This window comes from Pocillopora damicornis, chromosome 7, assembly GCF_964200805.1.
Source record: "Pocillopora damicornis chromosome 7, jaPocDami1.2, whole genome shotgun sequence".
Taxonomy (NCBI): Eukaryota; Metazoa; Cnidaria; class Anthozoa; order Scleractinia; family Pocilloporidae; genus Pocillopora; species Pocillopora damicornis.
The window spans coordinates 8426376-8441179 of NC_142676.1; the positions used below are offsets into that span (position 1 = coordinate 8426376).

Here is a 14804-nt window from a genome sequence, read left to right on the forward strand (position 1 = left end):
AGTTTATAATTAGGGTGATTTTTAGAGCCCATCGCCAGAGCGAACGACGAAGGGCTTACGTTCGAGATGTCAGCCTTGGTAGAAACTCGTTACGAAGGCCATTAATTAATGGCCAATTTAAATTATCAACTCAGTAAATAAAAACTTTAAAAAAATTTAAAAATTAAAAACTTTTAATCAAACACAAATTTTGATTGGTTTTTACATGAGATCTATCAGATGACGTCACCACCGAAACCTTTTTTTTTTTTTTTATCTTTTTTATACCGTAGATATTTAGCAAGAAGACCATATGTTGCTGGGCGTCTATTCAGAGTGATAAATCACAGTTGACGTCAAAATGTGGTCAGTCACGCACTTGTCACGCACTTGTCACGCACTCGGCTGCGAAAATGTTTTTAGACTTCTGGCAACCAATGGTCAACCGCGGGAGGTCAAGTAGATACAGAAATGCTCGATATCGGCATTGGAATGAAGAGACTACAGTGCACGAGGCACTGTCAGTTTGCGGAACAAGCGTAACTTCTACGATCTGTTATCACTGTTGTTCCTGTAATAAAGGAGTGCACTCTCGTGTAACACGAGTACAAAGTTGTAACACGAATGCAAATTACAAAAAGCGCGCGTGCGCTGCCAAAATTTCGTCGGTCTTGGACTATCTGTGCTGTTTTTCATGTAAATTATTTAAAGATACAAACATGATTGCGAGTGCAATTTAGTGTAATAAACACTAGTAAATTTTTCAAATTTATAAATAGCGCGCGCGCTGCCAATATGTCGTCTGTCTTCATTTTCTAAGATGTTTTTTCATGCAAACTTTTATCAAGTAATAACATGAGTTCGAGTGCGATTTCTCTGTCTCCTGAAGGAGAAACAGCTCTCCTCTTTATGTAGACTAATGCCCCATTCACACCAAAGCTTAAACATGTTTAAAAGTTGTTTTGTTAAACACAGTTTAATTTTTTTTTCTTCATAGAAACTATTTAGCCGAATATTTTTGACTTGAATGTAGCACATTGGAAATGCAAGTTAGCAAGTACTTGAATCCAATGGAAAATCAAGTTTTTCAGTTCTCTGTTTATAATTTTCATTCAATGAAAACCAGTTTAACAAAACATGTTTTGCTGGTGTGAATGGGGTATAAGGAACTTACGAAGCCCCAAACCACACACGCCGTCAAAAAGCGTATTTTTAGATAGCAAATAGAGAAGCTTGACTGCGAGATGTTCATCAATAAAGCCAATTTCTCAATTTATTACAAACAGGTCACAAAATTAATTATACATTCCTTTCAAGAAGAAGCTTAAAATAATAACGAGACAGAAGAATAAATTATACATTAAATAGGATCTCTCTCCCCCCCTTAAATACGATCCCTTGTCCTAACTCATATGTACTGAAAGTAATAAACTTGGAGCATGAAGGAAGCGCATTCCCAAAATTAATAATTTTAATAGTTCAGTATGATTACCCGTATCTCAGCTTTACTATTGGCTAAAAAAAGTGCAGTTTTTTCGCTACATAGCCAGTACTTATTTAATAATAATTTGACACATGCATATTTAGGCCAACAGTTTACTGGCACAACAAGCTTGACCACAGCATCCATTTCTTTACTGAGTATCTTTGACAAAACAAATTGTTTAAACTTCATCCAGGAATATCCCTTAGTAAGTCGTCGACCATTAATAACGATAAGATTACACATACTCTTCATCCCATTTGCGGGATTTAACTAAAGATCATAATGTCTTCATTAACTGATCCTTCCTAAAATTAGTAGCAACATATATAACCTGTCAATCAATAAGAAACATTATTTTCAATTGTTTCGGGTCCTAAAGTACGCGAGGTTTGTCTGATGTTGAATAAAAACAACTCCCCGACTTACCAAACTTGCCTTTACCAAACATCAAAATGTCTCTTTCATTCAAAAAGAATTAAATAAAAAGCTTCGATCTTATGTCAAATTCCTTAATATGATCACGTACTTTAAGGCCGTCAAGCATTAGAATAATTATCTTTTAATTGTTGTATGAAATTGTCCATAAATTAAATACCATTTCATTCAATACAAAACAATGCCAAGATGCAATTGTCAAAATATTGCCTATGAACTCGAGCGATTATAAATTTGTGCTCAGTTATTTTAAATTTTTACTCGAGAGTACAAAATTATTTTCAAACTAAGTTTAGCTTATCTCTCAGCAAAGTAAGAAAATATTCATCTTAATTTTTGCGTTAAAAAATATATTTTCAAACAAATGATTCCGTTAACAGCTGTATACAAAAATATACACTCTATGAGAAACCCCATATGGTTTCTACGTTTTGTACGATTCATAAATTATTGTGAAAATTTCCAAATAATTCTTCAAAAAAAAAAGTGCGGATTATTGACTGAAGACGCCAAAATTAAAAAAAAAATTAAAAATTACACAGAGTTTCTTTCAGAAATAGTATCGATCTGCGGCCTGAAAGAAAATCGCAGCGTGTCTCTTACTCGGCGACAAATATTTGCGTAAATCATCAAAACAAAAAGACATTTTGTGGTTTGATTCAATTTCACTAAATTCAGAACAAACGCACTTAAAATGTTGAAAACTTTACTTTTAGCAAAATAAAGCGAAAGTGTTTCATTGCGTTATATTTAACATTGCACATTAATTCCGTCAACTACGTGACTACTAAATGGCATAAAATACCAAATTCATTTCTCTATATCGCCAAAAGCGTGTTCAGTTGATAAGCACCTCTTGACGAATAAAAGGTCAATTTTGTAATGGTTCACTGGTTTTTAAAATCCAGTTATTTTCACTTTTTCCTCTTTCACTCACGAACGCCCCACCTCTCTATTTCTCTCCCCATAGGATCGTTGGATCTAATATTCCACGATAATAAATTAATGGAATGATAACACTTTAAAATACCAAACCGAAAAAATTAGCCATCGTAAACATTTCTTAACATCATTTTAAGAGAATCTCGTCAAAATAATTCTAAATGATTGAAAGGGTCATAAACGCGGTTTGACCTCATTTTATGAATTAAATAGTCTTAAAACACACTAAATTTGTCAACCTAATAACCTAAAAATTCACTAGTATAGCATAACCCCTCTCAAAACTACAGAACGAAGGACTTCGATGTAAGAGCACCCACGTCTTCGAGATTGGGCTGTAGATTTCCGGCTTAAAATTTTATAAATTATTTCACTACCACAGGATTCTTCAAACTAGATTCGTGGCAAATTGACGCTAGATATTAAGTTTCTCCGAGAAAATGTCATACTTCAGCTCAAAGATGGCTGCAGTACTTACACTAGAATCTTACTTACAATATTTACGAACAAATTAGCAACTTTGGTCACGGAAAAAATTGCTACACATACATTGCGGTGATTTTCGCTTCTTTCGACCATTTCATGGCCCTGAAAATGTCTCTGAGCGCTGCAACAGTGGAAGTGTCTCTCTGGCCCCATTCCACAAGCATAGCCTCAGTTGCTGTTCTCCTCTCCAGAGCAAAATTATTGATCTGGGTGCTGTTGAATTTGAGTCGTCCCCCCAACTGTTTCCATCTGTCTCCGGGATTTAAATATTGCGATAGATCCGTAATTAGGGTGTAAGGAGCTTCTCGTAGCAATTTATCACCTGAATTGACAAAGAAATGAAAGTGGTATTACAATCAAGATAGTGAATTGCAAATCGACAAAGAAAGGCAATTCTCATGAAGGCATAAAAATGTCTCCTTTTACCACAAAATCCCACATGAAAAATTTCTTTGTGGCTCAAGATTGAATAAAATAAGCTCTCACGCCCTCTGGTTGGAGGAGAAGTAGAAGGGGACGATCTTAGAGTTACGTGAAGAAAGGCTTACATCCGCAAAATAAATACGAATGATTAAAAACAAAGCTGTATAAAAAAAGCAACAACGAATAAAAACAAACGATGCCACAAACCTTGTCGTCCTCCAATACAGGGTAAAGAGGTGTAAGGATTTTCTACAGCTCCTACGACTTCGATTGAGTTTGATCTCGTACTCGGTTCCTCGCAAGAATCTACTGAGATAAAACGCATATATAACCTTGATGACACGACTCTTTCACTTTACCAAAACGTTGAATAAACAATTGCGACCTTCAGTGCACTTCTCTACGCAGCCTAGACTACGAGCAGTCTCTCTAATTAGGCAAATTATGTAACGCAAGTAAAAAAGCTTAACTGGAACTTTCGGAAAACTAGTTGTGTGACTCACTCACAGAGTTCCGCGCGCTGCGCTAACATCAATAATTTTCCAATGATCTTTTTTATAAATTTTTTTTTTTTACTTACACGACGGACTTCGCCGAAAAGTAGGAACTGCTCGTGGCTTAGCGCAGCGGGTTACCGATCTATACCTTAAACATCGTTAAACAGCAAGAAAAGTTAATCATACCCGACTTGCCCCTGTTCTTTGTCCGTTTTCTGTTATTCCGCCTCCTGCGCAGGACAACAATGGCCCCAACAATCATAAGTACAACCAGCAATGCGACCAGAGAGTACAAGACAGCCTGATAGTTAGTTTCTTCCTCTTCCAAAGATTCATATTCTTTCTGCTTCCCCGTTACAGCCGTCGTAGACGATATAATCGCTGAAAGAGAATTAGAAAGACGTGAGGATGGCGTCCAAGTTGCCTGAACCGCACCTTCTTCCCAGAGTCTCTCTTGTGTACCCACCCACTGAAACGTTTCAGGGGGGAGGGGGAGGAGAAAGGGAAGGGAGGGGACCCCAGTGACGAGGTTGTCCTTAGCCAGAGGGCACACAGTCACAAGGACTACCTTTCAGAAATTTTCACTACAATTTAGGGATTGCCTATACCTTACGGTGTGCCTTTTCATCATTCCATTTTAAAATGTCACACATTTCATTGATAATCTCTAAAACTTTCTTATATTTTGGCGGTAAAATCGCATTCTCGACCACTGATGATAAATTTTTTTCCTTAAGTAACTCCCATGAGTGATCAAGACAGAATTTCTCCTCACAATATCAATACAATATCATCCAGATAAGTGATGAGAATAAAGAAAAATATTAATTTGGGGATAATTAGTTGATCCAATACTAAATTCTCTGAACTAACATCATAAGAATTGTATGGTTGACAGTGAGAAGAATTACAAATTTGATCTGAGAGTTAAAGGGTTAAAGCACTGCACCTCACAGGTGAACTGCAATTTAAGCAATCACACAAAAAAAGCCTGAAAGAAATTCAGGCTTCGACGGGATTCAAACCCATGCCTCCTCCCAGATACTAGTTGGGAGTTGGGGGCTACTACATGTCAACTAAGCTACGAAGACGCACTTTGCGAGCTGGGTTCATTTCGTGGGTGTTCTTCTTTCCAGTGGAGGAATCTGATCAAAATTTTTGAGTGGTATTCATTTTATTAAAAATTATGCACCTAAGCGATTATCTATAATTTTTTAAAGCAACCTATATCCAAAAAAAATTGATAAAGAGAGACTTACTGGAAAGAGTTGAAAAAGATTCAGATCCTGATGAAGATTTTGACGGCTCTTCCTTCGCTATCCGTGTATCACCATTAGTTCGTGGCTTTGATTTGGTGGGTACAGGTAAAAAAGGTTTCTGTTTCGAATTATTAAAATCTTTTTCCGGTGTGCACTTTGTGTCTCTTCTTCGTATGCAGGTTTCTTTAACAACCTCTCCCTTCTGACATTTGCTACATGGTTTACAAGCATCAAAGCCCTTGCCAACTGAGAATGTTTTTCCCTGATAAGAAAGAAAAGACAATTCACAAACTTGATTTGAAATCAGTAAAATAGGGCTGTTAGTATCTTTGTATGATGAATAAAAATAATTTTGAATTTCATCTATGGGGAATTCTCTTAACAAAAACTTTGTCTTTTCTCGTCAATGTTACTGAATAAGGTATCGATATTTGGAGGAGAAATTAGCAAAGGGCTCCGTATGAAACCTCAATGGCCGTATTTATTTGATATTGATCATTTCTAGTATCGCGTTTCACTGATCACTGAGGTCATCTGTATCGGACGTTTGTCTGTTTCATGGTTCTCGAATCTACTTTGACGTACTGCTTTTGAGACACGTGTCATTAAATATATTCGTCGTCCGCATATTTTGGTCGTCTAATTCTAATGCCGTCTTATTCTTCGTATCGGTAGAGTGTTTTTTTTCATCGAGTGTCTCAAAGCCAAAAACTAAAGGAATCGCGCCGGCTAATATATTAGAGCGAAGGAAAACGCCCTTAAGTGCCATAAAGAGCTCAAACTAATAACAGGCAGAAAAATGCGGTTGAATAAGACGTCATTAGTTTCTGTTTTGAAAATGATTGGTTAAGTTTTTGAACCAATCATTGTGTGAAGTAGAGCAAAACCTAAGCGATAACTAATTATTTTTGACACTTGATTAAAGACGCGCTATCGTCTGGGTAGTAATCAGGTTAGCGTAATAAAATTTTTCTTTTAATTGGAATATAAGCTTTAAATAATCATTTCCTAGGATGAAAAAACATCAAAGAGGTAAGATTAAGCCTTTAACACCTGGGACTGATTGGCAGCTAATTTCTCCTCACAGCATCACAGCTGAATTAAACATTAGGGTCGAGAGAATAAAAAAATGATCGTGAACTGAAGAAGCTATTGACCGTTAAACAAATTCTCTTTCTCGCTATCATAGGAAGTTGAGAGAGAACAGTGTGGAGAATATACGCACTGATCCAGTAGTGTAAAGGGTTAAACCAAAACGAAACAAGGATGGCTATGAATAGGGATGATTGCCAACGATTGCACTTGAAAAAACTTGAAAAACTCAAAAGTTTCGTTATTCAAGATGAAAATATGGTAGCATCGGTCATTTAGGAAGAAGTTACAGGTAGATCAGAGTATTTTAGGACTTACCCTCTCACACCGTTCACAAACTGTGTTCGTCGTTGCTGTGCAATTTTTCACAAATCCATATCCTCGTTTACATGGCTGGCACTTGAGACAAATCAGAAATCCGTTAAAGTAGTGACCAGGCAGGCACTCACACTTCGTGTCCGAGGTAGGGGTACATGCTTTGACCATCACGTTGTTCCTACCCATACACCTTTTACACGTCGAACACATTCGTGCATTTTCGTGAGCCGAAAATGTACCATTTGGACACTTCTGACAAACCAAAGCAGTTGAATTAAGAAAGGTTCCTGGACCGCATCCCACGGCGATTGTCTGCGAAGAGAAAGTGAAATCAGTTCTTTCTTTCTTTTTTTTTTTTTTTTTTTTTGAGGTTTTGCTGTTCCAGTCCTTGTAAGTTGGTTTATCATGACAGTATTGATAAAAAGGAATCCTCATAAAGCTATTTTTAATTTAATTCGATAGTGAAAATTTGACAATAAATACAAGCGACCAAGCCGTTTTTATGACCAACAGGCCCCCTTTGACATCAAAATCCCCACAACCCCTCCCTACTCAAACACATTTTCCGTTTCGTTAAGGGGAGGAGGAAAACTTGCTCAGGCCAGCTTTTGAGCCCGGTATTGTTGAGTTTCAGTTCAATTTGCGAGAGCCACCTAAGCAAGACATACAAGACAATGCGTCTTAACTTTCCCCTCTCACAACACCGGCTGTCATGTAATTCGCGACAACACCAAACCGTGGAAAACTGGGATATAGAACTTTGGCGATGTGACTAAGTTCCGCGATGCATGCAAATCCGGATCATGGGCAAATACAAAGGGGGCCCCATGTCAAAACAGTCTTTGACACTAACCGAAAATTTGGCAGAAATAAGTAAAGACAGTAAAAATTAAGGATTATTCCAAATTATGTTTTGACTTGCTACGCTTATAATGCGATTACTTTGTCCATTGCTTAGCGTTCGTACTAAGGGCCTCTTCATATGAGCCCGGTAACCGGGCTGGCCCGGTTACCGGGACGAATTTTGTCGTCTGTTCATATGGGAAATTTCAGCCCGGTTACCGGGATGAAAAAGAGTCGAAAAGGGCGCGAAACGTGGACTGAGGCCCTGGGAACGAGTTTGAACATGCGTAGTTGAAAAATTTTCATCCCGGTAACCGGGCTGGAGTGTTCATATGGGAAAATATTTCATCCCGGTTACCGAGATCTCGGTTTCTACAACCGAGATCTCGGTAACCGGGCTGGCCCGCCTTCTCTGAACACATCGAAATTTTTACAAAGGAAATAGGAGTGAGGCGAGATCTCGGTAACCGGGCTAGCCCGGTCAACCGGGCTCATATGAAGAGGCCCTAAGTCTCGTCACGTTGTTAACGCACGTTCGACATTTATTTCTGCTAAAAGTGTCATTGTTCAATCAAAATTTAAGGTCAGGAGAAAATGATAGAAGCCTTTTTATTGTGAATTAAAAATTTTAGGGAAACAGTAAATTTTTCTTCCTCTTCTTCACGTTTTTACATGATAATGTATTTAATATTGTAAGGTGAAATCACTCATTTGTCAAGGAAGCTGCACCATACTGCCCGTTTTTTGTTTTTATGTTTTTTTTTTGTTTCTTTCTTTGGGTCTCTATTCGTTTGTGTTTGTTTTTGTTTTGTTCTGTGTTTTTTTGAATTTTTCTTCTTTGCAGGAGGAACAAGGAAATTTTTTTTATCTTCGCGTCATAATCAATCTTCAGACAACATCTAAAAGAACTCGCCGTTTACATCCCTCATGTTTACCGCTGTGAAGCACCACTCCAAGCAAGCCCACATTAATCGCAAATAATGAACCCTGAACGCCGCTTCTCACGTCAGATTTCAATGAAAAATTTAGTAAAACTTTACAACTAAAAGGCAAAAAATGGTGCTTTTCTTTTGAAACCCCTCTAATTTCCATGTAATTGTCATGATACTGAAAACATCTTAATTGAAGTCAGAAAAACACTGCACAGGGTCACGTCTTGGGGGTTCAAAGCAACTTTTCATTTGACCGCTCAGTTATGTTTTCTAATTTTGTTTACAGGGTTCATATGACATATACTCTTCGACCTAGGAGGTAAAAAAAGTTCTAATAAAATATTTCACACCGAAGTGAAAGGTAAATTGCCCTTTACAGCGTTGCGTGCTTGACTTCATGCACGGGTAATTTACACAGACATCTCGGTAAATAACACACGCGAATAATATCAGACGGCAAACAAACTAACCACTTCACGGTCTACGAAAGAGCAAAATTAACCGTCCAAAAAGGGTGATTTATACTTAAATTAAGACGAAGTTTCAACGGAAGTCCACAAAACAGAACCCAGTTAAAATCCTCCCAGCTGAAATGAGCCCTAACATAGCGTGAGCTAGCACGAAAAGCCAATTAATCGAGCTTGGCTTTATGTGGTTTCCGCCAACACTTAAGTCGGTTTACATTCTAATGTTTGGCGGAAAAAGGTACGAAAAAAGGTCCTCTCAACCGTTTTAACATGTGAAATAGACAACCAGTAAAATAATTAACATATCAGTGGAATAAAAAAGTTGATTTCGCTTTCCATTGTAAAAATAACGCCACAAATTCAAATGTTAGACAATGACATTTCCGTCGTCGAAAAGGCGCTGACTTGGCAAAAAGATTTTGGCTGGTCACGAAATGTTTATCAAGCGCTGGATTCGAACGGGTGCACCTCCTTTAAGCACAAAATACTTCTACATTTCAAATATGAACTGCAACAAAGTGAGAGGACAGAATGGTTTATCGCCTTGTACAGTGATAACATAAATCTCCACTTGAAATGCCAATTTCCCGCAGGATGAGCATGGTGAAGTAACACCAAGCCACAAACTTTACCTTTAAACTGAAAAAATGTTTCCTTGGCGATTTCCTTAACAAGAGTGGTTTCGTAATCTTAAATTATCTACAAACGCAAACAATATCTTCTGTTTACGATGAAAATTCACCAACACCTTGTTAACGTGCGGATTCATTCAAAACCACTCGCATTAATAACTTGAACAAACATATCATGGCTGCTTTGGCGCCTGCGTCGAAATAACCAAATTTCGCGAAGCAAGTTATGTACCACGGAAATTCGGAGTTTGAAAGAAGTTCTTCGCAGATTACCTCATAAGGAGAAACATTTAACTAAAACGCATCTGATAAGCTGAGCTTAACCTTAAATTTTCAGTTCAGATTTCTCCCTCGCTCACACTTGATATTTTTTTAAAAAGAACATGTGTAGGCGTATGACTTATGCAATTTGACCATACACACAATATTAGTAATACTGACCAAATTTTCTCGTTGGTCACCGCGATTGCGAACTAAATTCCTGTAGGAATAATTCTAAATTTCGCTTGCAAAAATGCAATTCTGCAGAAAGCCCGACATATCGCGCACGGATAAACATTTTATCAGTCGATTGAAAGTAAATATGTTTACTACAAACGATGTCTTCTGTCGACATCATAATAAACACAAACAAATATAAAAAACGATCTCCAACCTGTACGCTGTGAAAACGTGAAAACGGCATTCCCTGTGATAATAAAACTACGCACCAAAGATACTCAAAGCTTCCAAAACCCATTTTGGGCTTTTTAACGACGTTGCAGAAGAAACGCAACTTTCCTGCTAGGCAATGCATGAGTTAATGTCAAGTTCGCCGGGCGTAATATGGGGCTATTGTTCCAGCACTGCCAATCATTTACTTAAAATGCGTCTTGACTTTCAATGTCGTGCTCAGGCATATTTGAAAAGACCACTGATAGAATTGTGCTATAAAAAAGGTTTTAACTTTCTTTAAATCTATGCTCCATTTTTATCGCATCATTTTCCGCCAAGAGTGTGTGTTAAAAATAGCATTATGTAAAGCAGGAACAATTTCCCATATTCACGTACCAAATACACAATTAGGAGCAAATTTAGCTCTCAATGAAAAAAGTTTCATTTCTTTTCCTTTCCACCGAAAATGTCTCAAGCCGAAATGACAAGCCATTTTTCCACACATGTGTAGACAAACGCATCAAACAATTAGCTTAAAAGATAACAAATATTCGAGGGACGAAGTCCATTTTCTATGTAATTTATATTAAGCGACATTCAATTACAGAAAGAGACATTTAGTCGCAACAATTCAAATGTTTACCATCTAAATTTCCGATTCTACCCACGAAGGTTTGAAAAAATGCACCAAAAGGCAATACAGAAACGCCTTTTCCTTACTGAGGAGCGATTCATGCACGAGTGACGCCCTTTACTAACTTAAATATGGATATATTTTATTATTGAGAATGAAAACTTCTGTTCTCAAAGATTCAAGACGATCCATACTTTTAACATAACATTTGCTACAAGAACAATAACGCATCATTATAGGAAAAACGAATATGTAAAAATTCGGCTATAGAACATGTCGCCTTGAGTTCACATTTAAGTCACGTGCAATAAATTTCAGTAGAATTCAATTATTGTAAGTGAACATAATTTGTCTTCTGTTCTCGAGTTAATACCCCTCAGTTGCCATCAGACCTCTTCGTAGAAAACAGAACTTATATTAATTCATAAATCTCAAGGAAAGTGCCAAAGGTAAAATATTTTCTTTGGCTACGAGCAATAATTAAAACCTATGAGCTATTTAAGATAAAATGTGACCCTTGTTCAGATAAGGGACTGCCAGAAATAGGTCACGCAAGCATGTATCATTGCAAAATCTTACTTGAAATATTTTTAAGTGAGAAACATGGCATCTGGACCGAAAAAAATCAAGTGCACTATCCACTAAATAATCTTCAAAGAAGTTCGTTTATTAGAAACAGAAAGCATTCTAATCGCAGCGCTGTAGACCGCGCGAAACACTATGGCGCTAGCTTTGTCTAGCAGATCACGACATATTATTCAATCTGTTTGCTTTATATTGCTTTGGTATGAATTCGCGTTCAAGTAGTTAAAACATCATGCTAATTTTCTCCGTTTTCCTGTTTTGTTTTACAACAGTAAGCATTACCTCCCCTATAAAGTGTTTATTTTCTGGTATTTGTGTCCGACAAAGCGTTAAGCAAGAAAGGAAATGTGTATAGTACGTGATTTGTTCATGTGAGCTAAACAATATTACACTTGAAAGCGCTGTATGCGTCGTTTTACACGTACAACAAAGAGCTCTGTGAAGTGGTAAAACAGGCGACGAAAAACTGTGCGGGAGAAGAGTATTTAACCAAAATGCCGTTCCGATGGGAAATAGAGTTCCAGCTGTGTAAAACAAATCGAACGGTTTCCGGTCCTGAAATCAGACCCGTCAAACACGCAACCCAATGAAGCTTTTATCTATATTGTATGCAGGGCTTTTTAATGAGAAAGCGCATTAAACAATTTTGAGTGGAAAATTGGTTTTAAAAAAATCTGTAAATTTGAAAGTACACATCGTTTCCTAGATTGCGATAGAACGATAGATCCGTAAGACTGAGCGATATTTCCGGCGAAAGGAAACAGTTTGGAATTTTAATACATCCGCGATGGAATTTCCTCGACATCTTGTATTTAATCCATATCGACAACGATGCGTCTTTACTGAAGTAATGAATTACTAGATTACGACGCGATTTAGTTTGTTTTGCCACTTCACCACTTGACAACATGGGAGCATCTTGCAAAAACGAAAGAGTTGTTTTCCTCGACGAAATTATCCCCCGAGGACTTAAGCCACCTTGGCTTTTGCAAATATTTTTGTCCATTTCAAAGAGCTGTTTTCGCCGACGAAAATGAATAACTCTAAGGCACCATTCCACAAGTACGCCTTACAGGTGAATTATTTCAACTATGCTGGTGCTGTTTTGTTGTAAATAAGGGTCGATTAGACCTTTCGATCTTTAGTAGCTCTCCCATCGCGATTTTCACAGTCAAAATAATTGCGGTCTGCAATTTAGCTCATTTTGCCACGGGCATTGAACGCATGATGTTTTGTTTTACAACATATTTGCCAACATTAGACTTACGACTGGCGCCCCGCAATACACGAGACTCACAGCAAGCTATATCTTCGTAAAAGAAAAAAAAAGGTAAACACGACACGCTCAATGCTCTGCTTTGTGCAATTTTCACTCGACTGACACCGCAAAGTGCAGCAATGAAAAGAATCTTAAATTTAATTGTGGTCTCTATTTATTGCGTATTGTTTTCGTGAGGCAAGTTTGAACAGATGCAGGGAGGAGGGTCAGTTTACAAGTCGCCCGAGCATACAGGCCGGCTAACACGAGCCGACAAAGAATGCTACTTACCATCATTTTAGATGTTTAATTTGCCGAAAAGATGCGAGAAAAAGAAAACACACTTGAAATGGATTAAGAAACTCTAGCGAAGCCAAAAGTGCCGCCAACATTTAAGACGGCGTAATGCTAGCTAATGTGAATCAAGCGAAGTAAAGCGATTTGTTGAAATTTTGTCCGCAGGGCAAAGGCCCCAAATGAAGCGTTGTCAAACGCCTTTTCCTTTTCTGCTTTCGAGTAACGAGTATTGGGTTGCTTTGCCCGAGTGTTTTAGTCGCTGTTATGTTTTGCAGTCCAAACAAGTCGGATATTTGTATCTCGCAGTTGCTTTCAAACCACACAGCAATTAGTTGTACATTGATAGAACCGCGTTGAAAGTTAATTATTGCAAAACCCAAATCAAAACATATCTTTCAAAATAAACAACGAATCTACTCAACACGAAAGAGAACTAGGAATTATATCCTAATTTAGCACAAATATCGAGTTCAAGACGGCTAGTCGCCTGACGATAGCAGCTGTATTCGATTTTCGCATTCACATGGTGGTCTCCAGAACATATGATACGTGATACTTTGTTAAAAGCATGTGCTTGTGCGCTCTCTGAAGACACGAAAACTTCTCAGCGAAAGGAATAGGTGTAGAACCCACAGCTGAAACGACAATAGCGCAAGAATGAAGAATAAATCCCTCGTGAAAAGCTAGAGTGAGATGTGAATCGTGTCAATTTCCATTTGTATTGGAACTGTGTGTTGTCACGAGCATAAATAGCAACCAAAGGGAGATTTTATCACAACTGCTTTCAAAAATATCCTATGATTATTCGCATCAAACAACCCCGTGAAAACATAATTTTTTTTGTCATTCATAGAACTAATCTGAACGCTAATGGCCCTGAAACGTTTCGAAAGCGACTCGGTCGTCCAACGCCAAGACGATGAAATAAGCAAGGTAATCAAAACCATTCTAGATTTCATAGTGCGGACGCCTCGAAGCCAATATGATACGAAGAAATTGCTATGTTTTGTAGAAAACAACTTAAAAAAGATGAAGGACCTACCGTAATCAGCAAAGAGCTCCCGAAAATAGTCGCCAGAAGCGCTAGAGAGCGCGCTACCATCTTTGGTCCCTCCTCGATCCGCGAAAATGCTAAGCTCGGCAATCTTTTGAAGGTCGACCCCACGTGAGTGTGTTCGGGTTTTTTCCCTTCCATGTGACGTCACTGTTTATTTTTGTCATGCCTTGATTCCCATGGGTTCCCGCGACATTCTTGAAAGTCTCGTACATTAGAGGGATTTGGAAAAGAAACTTATTAATTGTATTAACTCTTTTTTAAGAGAGTAAACACCTCAAAGAATGATAGCAACGTATTGTTTTAGATCCAGAGAATTATTTGAATTAATTTGTGACTGAAATGATAGGGAAAGGAAAAATCAAAAGTGGTTTTATTCGAGAATGGAGCAGATGTCATCGACCAGAGGCCCATGATAAGACCTACATTCAGGCAGACTCTTTTGAAAGAAAAAAAAGAACAAAATTATTCTTCTTCCAAGATCGGTTGAAAAAAAATAATGAAGAACTGTTTATGTTTAGTGACCACCAA

At 37.7% G+C, this 14804-nt stretch overlaps 1 protein-coding gene across 4 annotated transcripts; it reads right to left on the reverse strand.

Moving 5' to 3' along the window:
* Positions 1-1226: 1226 nt before the first annotated feature.
* Positions 1227-14421, reverse strand: LOC113682648 (tumor necrosis factor receptor superfamily member 16). 4 transcript variants are annotated; one of them, XM_027199811.2, is made up of 6 exons: positions 14262-14421; positions 6918-7229; positions 5508-5769; positions 4435-4629; positions 3959-4057; positions 1227-3650 (listed from the first exon to the last, which is right to left on the reverse strand). In XM_027199811.2, exons 1-6 carry the CDS (start codon positions 14412-14414, stop codon positions 3382-3384), a joined length of 1290 nt encoding a protein of 429 aa, XP_027055612.2. In that variant the 5' UTR covers positions 14415-14421; the 3' UTR covers positions 1227-3381. The 4 variants fall into 4 exon arrangements, with proteins under 4 accessions (XP_027055612.2, XP_027055611.2, XP_027055614.2 ...); XM_027199810.2 differs by having other exon boundaries at positions 3959-4060; XM_027199813.2 differs by lacking the exon at positions 14262-14421 and adding an exon at positions 10447-10786 and having other exon boundaries at positions 3959-4060.
* Positions 14422-14804: the final 383 nt, after the last annotated feature.